Source organism: Anabrus simplex, chromosome 1, assembly GCF_040414725.1.
Source record: "Anabrus simplex isolate iqAnaSimp1 chromosome 1, ASM4041472v1, whole genome shotgun sequence".
Lineage (NCBI taxonomy): Eukaryota > Metazoa > Arthropoda > Insecta > Orthoptera > Tettigoniidae > Anabrus > Anabrus simplex.
Window position 1 is genome coordinate 737,459,427 of NC_090265.1, and position 7,527 is coordinate 737,466,953.

General features: G+C 39.8%; 1 protein-coding gene across 1 annotated transcript; it reads left to right on the plus strand.

Annotated features, from left to right (window-relative positions):
- Positions 1-274: 274 nt before the first annotated feature.
- LOC137500696 (uncharacterized) lies at positions 275-6,932 on the plus strand. Its single transcript, XM_068227552.1, has 2 exons — positions 275-317; positions 5,840-6,932. Exons 1-2 carry the CDS (start codon positions 306-308, stop codon positions 6,167-6,169), a joined length of 342 nt encoding a protein of 113 aa, XP_068083653.1. The 5' UTR covers positions 275-305; the 3' UTR covers positions 6,170-6,932.
- Positions 6,933-7,527: the final 595 nt, after the last annotated feature.

The window sequence follows — 7,527 nt, forward strand, 5'->3', positions numbered from 1 at the left end:
GGACCTCCCCATGCTCTTTCTCGGATAACGCTAAGAGACATGTAATTTAAAACAATCTTATTTACTGCATGTACACTATTTACTTCGATATTCGAATACAGTGTAGAATACCGTAGCGAAGCACGGGTACATTCGCTAGTAAATAAATACAAATACTTCACTTCAAGAATATCATCAAAGCCACCATTATTAAAAACAACTGAATAACACAGCACATAGAGGTTACAACCTTGTAACACAAATAAAACAGTTGACAGAATGCAAGCATGTCACTTCAATATGGAGAGTGCATTTTACTGCATGTCATGAAGTCACAAGTATATTCCTTGCTGCACCGTAACTTGTTAACCAATAACTTCCAAACAATAGCTAATTGAGCAGTAATTAACAGTAACTAACTTCACCGTCAAGATCGTCTCTTTATATATATCTGGCCAGGTTCCCAGAAAGATACGTTACAAAAAAACTACCTTCTTGAATATTTCAGAGTATCCAATACATAGATTACAATGTATAGAATATTCTCAATTGTTCTCATGCATATTAGGTAGCATTCTGGAAGTTACAGTGTGTTTTACAAATAGATTACAATTTATACATTCATGACATAACCTCACACACAATACGATCATTCAAGTACGTAAATAATACAATACTAATACTAAATGGGTGTATACTTCATAGCTATACATACAAGTAATAATAATAATAATAATAATAATAATAATAATAATAATAATAATAATAATAATAATAATAATAATAACCATAATCATAAAATAATGATGATAATATTCACGACCGAAAAATAGTAATAATAATCAAAATAATTCAAGCTCGTTACTTGTATTAGTTACCCATGAGTGAGAGAATATTGTTTTCAAGTTATACCTGTCATCGCACTTGCTTCAAAAAGCTTCCCCAATGTCTTGATATGTCATCAACCTACTGTGTCCTTGGAAGGGTCTAGTGGCAACTGATGTGGTTTTAAGTGAATTTAAGTGAATAGGAGATTGTGTTAAATTAGGTTAGAACATAAGTAGATCTATCTTCTGTTCCCACTTCTCTGCCGGACTCAACACTCCCCACCTATTTTAATTATTTTTACCTTTTTAAATTAGTTTTGTTTTAAGCATAACAAAGGTACTATTTTAAGATTGCTTTTGAGAAGAAGATAATTCTATGTAATTTAAACCTAAGCAATGTTATGTAGCTGAAGATGTTTCTGAGGAATGAATCCTTTTACAAATAATTAATCTGTTTAAAGGAAATACATAATATCAAACAGGTGGAATTTTTCTTTTATTGATTTAATGTCTTCTGCAGGCATAGGTTTTGTCTTAGGCCACAGAGATGCACTCTGTAAAGATGTGGACCACGGTGAATTCGGCACCACAAGGATACAAGGTCAGAATGCCTAAATCTTCCATGATCTATCCTCAGCCAATGTGAAATTTTAGCCTCTCTCCGTGAAGGCTAGAAAGAGAATGCTACATGGCAGTTGTCTTCTTAATTGCTCTTAGCTTGTTGGGAGTTTGGTTTGCTAGCAACTCAGATTATTAGGACCCAAGATGATTCGATGTAGCTGAGAACATATATCCCTAGCAGGTATGTTCATACCTCTATGCATTAAAATATACAACTTGTTTGATAGCCTGATCGGCAGCTTCATTCCCCGCAATCTCCACATGGCCTGGAAGCCTCATGAAAGTGATTCTGGTGCCAGCTTTGCACAACTTGGCTAGAATGTCATGAATCTGTTGCAACGGCAGGTGTTTAAGGAGACAGGTAACAACAGACTGCAGAGAAATGAATGAGTCCATACACATACGAAAGTGGTCTTGTTTGTGATTCAGCACAAACTCTAGAGCTTCTAAGATGGCAAAGATCTTCACAATACACACGGCCAGGCTGAGTGGCTCAGGCTGGCCTTCTGACCCCAACTTGGCAGGTTCGATCCTGGCTCAGTCCGGTGGTATTTGAAGGTGCTCAAATACGTCAGCCTCGTGTCGGTAGATTTACTGGCACATAAAAGAACTCCTGCAGGACTAAATTCCAGCACCTCATCGTCTCCGAAAACCGTAAAAGAGTAGTTAGTGGGATGTAAAGCAAATAACATTATTATTATTACAATACACACACTACATACACTAGGAAGCGACCAGAGACGAATGAAGATCCAACATCCTGCTATCATGACGACAAGTCGCGCATCTACATACTGGAGAACAAGGTTCTGGAAACATCTCCAAAGAACAGAGGCATCCGTATTCACATTCAGTCTGACGCAAGTGTAATAGACTGATATAACTTGAAAACAACATTCTTTAACCCATGGGTAAATAATGCAAGTATCGAGTTTGAATTATTATTATTATTATTTGTATGATTATTATGACTTGTGAGGTATGGCTATGAAGTGTTTACATCCATTTAGTATTATTATTATTTATGTAGTCATGTCATATGTATGGACGATACGATCATATTATTTGTGAGGTTATGCCATGAAACATGTGCTGTATATATATATATGAGTTTAGTTAATGTAAGAACCTGTAATTAATAGTATGTAATTTATTAAACCAAACCCCATGGCACTACAGCCCTTGAAGGGCCTTGACCTACCAAGTGACTGCTGCACAGCCCAGAGTGCGTGGACAATAGGTATGATATACAGAGTGTCCCAGGAGGAATGGTCACTATTCAGGGATATGATGACAGGAACGAAAACTTAATATGGACATATGACCTATTCCGAATGGTTTCTGAGGTAGAACACTCTTAATATACATTTGTGTTTGGGCTAGTGGTGCGCATGTATGTGTCTTACCCACCCAACCTCTTTGACATTTTATTGTAGCCCAACTTACCTCATTGCTTTCAACCTTTCTGCCAATAAACTAAGCCATTGAATGCGCACTTGTCCAGGGTGTGTTGTGAGTGAAGTAGTGCAAGGGATCAAGAGGGTATCAGAGAGAAGCATCGGTTAACTGTGTTTATACATACATTGGATAACCAGACCTCTACATTAATGATGAATATGCAGATGTGGTGTATGTTTTCAGCATCTGCAATGGCAGTGCTTCTGCTGATGTCAAGGAATACCGTCGGCGCTTTCCGACATGTCAAATTTCTGATCGTAGAGTGTTTACCAGAGTTTTCAGCACACTGCGTGAAACGGTATTCTTCCAAGTTCCCAGTTTTCTTCTGGACGTGTAGTTCAAAAACCTGTGCAGGAACACCAACACATTGTTGAAATGGTGCAGTGTAGACCTACTACCGGCACACAGTGACTTTCTGCAGGTGTCAGTGTCCCACGAACATGTGTATGGCGAACATTACATGCAGAAAACTTGTACCCATTTCAAAATGTCAAAGAGGTTGGGTAGGTAAGACACATACTTGTACGTGCATGCCACTAACCTACTTCACTGATCTTCGCACAGACTTTCGGTCGGCCGATTGTTCTTCCGCCAATTTCCTCTTAACTTCTTCAGAAATATCCAAGAAAAATGTAATATTACTGTCAGAATTCTCAACTGCATCAATACTGAATGAATCGCTCAAAAAAGTACATTTAAGTTAGCTATCTATATTACTGGTAGACACCATGATGCTGAATGAGCACGCAGAATATACTGTAAACAGAAAGACCTGGTTGTTACGATATATCGAGATATTTCATGAACTCCTTCGAGAAATTGACACATCCACCGATATTGCACAATGAAGCATATAATTGCCATAAGATGATCCTAAATCACATGTCGGGTTCCGCTGGACATTCAACCTCCTCGAGAGAAACAATGTCGGGGTCGGCACGCCAGTCAACCAGTAAAAGTTAAGATTATTTTTTTTTTTTTTTTTTGGTCATTAGAACAAAAATAAACATATATGACACAGACATCTAAGGATCAATATTTCTCAGACTCTACTCTGAAAACCACCATTTCAATGGTTACTGGAGTTGTGAGGTTTTAGAGTAACAGCGACGATAGGTCTATTTAGAATCATTTTAACCATAATGGTCAACTAATTAGGTCTGTATTGACTTCAACTTAATCATGTATGTGTGTGTATGTTCAGTCTTCAGCCCTAAGGCTGGTTGGATCCTCAACAGCTCTGCCATCAGCTGTCATAGATGGCCTAGGCATCACTGAAGAGGCGTACTAGGGAAATGAGGAGTGAGGTAGTTTCCCGTTGCTTTCCTCACTGAGCCAGAAGTTGCTATTACATATCAGTCTGCCGAGCCCACTGAAATGCATGCACCAACCGACCCTATGAGCAACATTTTCACACCACTGATAGCAGTGACTGGCTGCAGAAGGAATGGCATTACTAGCATCGCTCATACCTCAGTCACTTTCATATTGTCAAAGCCAAGGATAAGACAGAGACAGATCAATGAAAGTAACAAAATTGCTTTAGCCCATACCAGAAGACATAGTGCACTGTAAACACTAGGTCCTGCCAGCAAAGGCATAACTTAATCATACATTTATGTATTTAACACACTTAATCCACCTTGTCCATACATTTCATTTTATTCTCATTAACATCCGTACATGTTCCGAGAAGCTTCAGTTGCTCTCTGCCCCCCCCCCCCCCTCCGTGGTTGGGGGACACACACAAAGAATACACCCACGGTGTCCCCTGCCTGTCGTAAGAGGTGACTAAAAGGGGCGACCAAGGGATGATGAATTAGAACTATGAGACTATTTGTGATTAGTACCATTACGTAAGGAACACCCTGGATCTACGTTACCTAGGAGTAGAACCCTTACGTGAGGAACACCACAGGTCTTGGCATTGCCTCTGGCTAGTACCAACATGTGTATCCCACTGAGGCGGGGGGGGGGGGGGAGGGCGGACACTTGGCCACGCAGACTAATGTCCATGCGAGGAAAGGTGCTGGAACGTGCCAGTTCTTCTGTGTTCAGAATGGGTCTACATTGCCTCTAATTAGTACCACTATATGAGGAACACCATGGGTTTGGCTGTTGCTCTGATTAGTACCACTATGAGAGGAACACCATGGGTCTACGTTGCCTGAGAGTAGTAGCATTATGTGAGGAACACCATCGGCCTCTGTTGCCTATGGGTGGTACCTTAATGTGTGAAACGCCGTGGGTGTGCATTGCCTATGATTAGTACCACCAGGTGTATAAGTATAAGCTCCAAGAGTATAAGTGGCCTGTGATCAGTTTCATTATGTGAGGAACACCACAGGAATACTGGCGCCCCTGATTAGTCCCACTGTGGTGCCCCTATGTGAGGAACACCATGGGTCTGTGTTGCCTGCGAGTGCTGCCATTATGTGTGACATACCATGGGTCTGTATCACCTGTGATTAGTACCACTGTGCGAGGAACACCATGAGTCTACATTACCTGTGATTAGTACCACTATAAGAGGAACACCATGGTTCTGCTTTACCAGTGATCACTATTATGACGGTCTGGTAGCATGGATTTTGGACCCCTTTTTATAAAAAAAATCATCTCAAAAAATAAGGGATTTTGAATTGGATCCACCAGTTTTGTTTGGAATCATAGTCATTTTTCATCATCATTCGTTTTATATTATAGTGAGTGGATACATTTTGAAGTTTTTATTTGTCGTTTCATTTCGTTTTACCTTGTGCCATTAGGGGCCGATGACCTAGCTGTTAGGCCCCTTTATACAACAATAATCATCATCAGTTGTTCTCTTGTTCAGTGGTGTAAATTACCAAAATATTCTCAAACTTGTTACATTCCCTTGCCTCATTAACATAATTTTAGATATCCATAAAACTATTCAAAATATAAATGCATGATAGGTCTGTTTGTTGCAGCACCTGTTGGAGTGCCTCAAGAGCCCACCACTTACCCACAACAAGCCTCAAAATGCCGATCAAGAAGCTAAAGTTACGTGCAGAGAGATCCTTCAACAGCCTGCAGCGGGGAACACTCCTGATGCAGGCAAACAGGTACTAGAGCGGGAGAAGCGAGGCACCGAGGAGGAAAATTGTCTTGTGACAGAAATACTGAGACAGAACATTTCACAAGCCAAGGCAGAACTTGAGGTACCGCCAAAGATAGAAGAGAAACCTGCATCTCAGGAACTCGAGAGACAGCCATTAGTTTTTCAGAAGCCAGAGGGAGGACTGTTTCAGAAACAGTAGAATGTGTCTGAGGAATCCAAGGGACAACCATTGGTTTCTCAGAAGACAGAGGAAAGACAAAAGTGTTTCTGCCTCAGAAGAGTGAGAAAGGTCTTCCTCAGGAAGAGCAAAATGCTTCCCTAATCAAAAGTGTAAGGCACCTGACAGATCCCAAGCTGCAGCCATTTGTGCCACAGAAAATGGATGAAGGCTTTCAACAAGGAGGGGTCCTACAGGAAGCCAAACCCATGAAGAGAGACCTCAAGTCGGTGGTGACTCAGGAAGAGAAAGATGAATAACCTGGTGTAATGTAGACTTTAACTACATTTGTAGTTTTCTTTTCCGAGAGAGATTTAACAGACTGTATACAAGCCCGATGCTGCCACAGTCCCCAAAAGATTTGTTTTCTGTTTGTGAATGAATCTCAGCTTTTGTAAGTGTGGACAAATGCAACAAATTAAATTGCACTTGATTTTTGTGATGAGATGAGTCTTGGTAAACACAGTTACCAGCAAGCTGATGTGTGCTAGGTGGGGCATTGTAAATGCTATATCAATTTTATATTTTGTGAGTAAATGTTCAGAAAATGTAAAGGAAATATGATGGACAACAGTCAGACTTGATAGAAGTGAGTACATAGTTATACAGAAGCAAAAGCTGTGTGAAATAAAGATAGTGTTGGTAACAGTCTAAGTAGTTGAAATAATCATTTTATTATTTATCACTTTGCATTCAGTTCTAACATTATATGCCAAACCCCGTGTATTTCTGTTTGAGTTCCAAAATAAATTTATAAACAACCTAGCCTTTAGTACAAGCCATACTGATTTACATCAAAATGCAATAAATTATTCTGTACATGCAAACAATACGTGGGAAAGATTACAACCCCAGCTGCTACCTTGATACTCATCATCTTACTTCATGTTATTCTTGCCACCAAGTGAGTTGGGTTGCATGGCTGTGAGCTTGCATTCATGAGGTGGTGGGTTCGAATTCCATCATCAGCAACCCTGAACATGGTTTTCTGATTTCCATTTTTACACCAGGGGAATGCTGGCGCTGTACCTTAGGTAAGTCAATAGCTGCTACCATCCCATCCTCACGTCGCCGAAAACCATGTATTTTTTTACAATGAACAGCCGGAACTAGTACTATTTGACGATATAAACTATGTATTGATTAGGTTGAAGAATAAATTAAAATTAGGAAAAAAGTAAGTCATATCCATCAATATGATGTGTTAGTGGAACGTTAAACCAATAGCATACCTGCCAACTTTCCCGATTTTTGACAGTTTTTCCCACCTTCCGGTTATTCTATTATTTCTCCCGATTTTAGCTTATATGTTTTTAGTGAACTTCATTTGTTTTCAAATC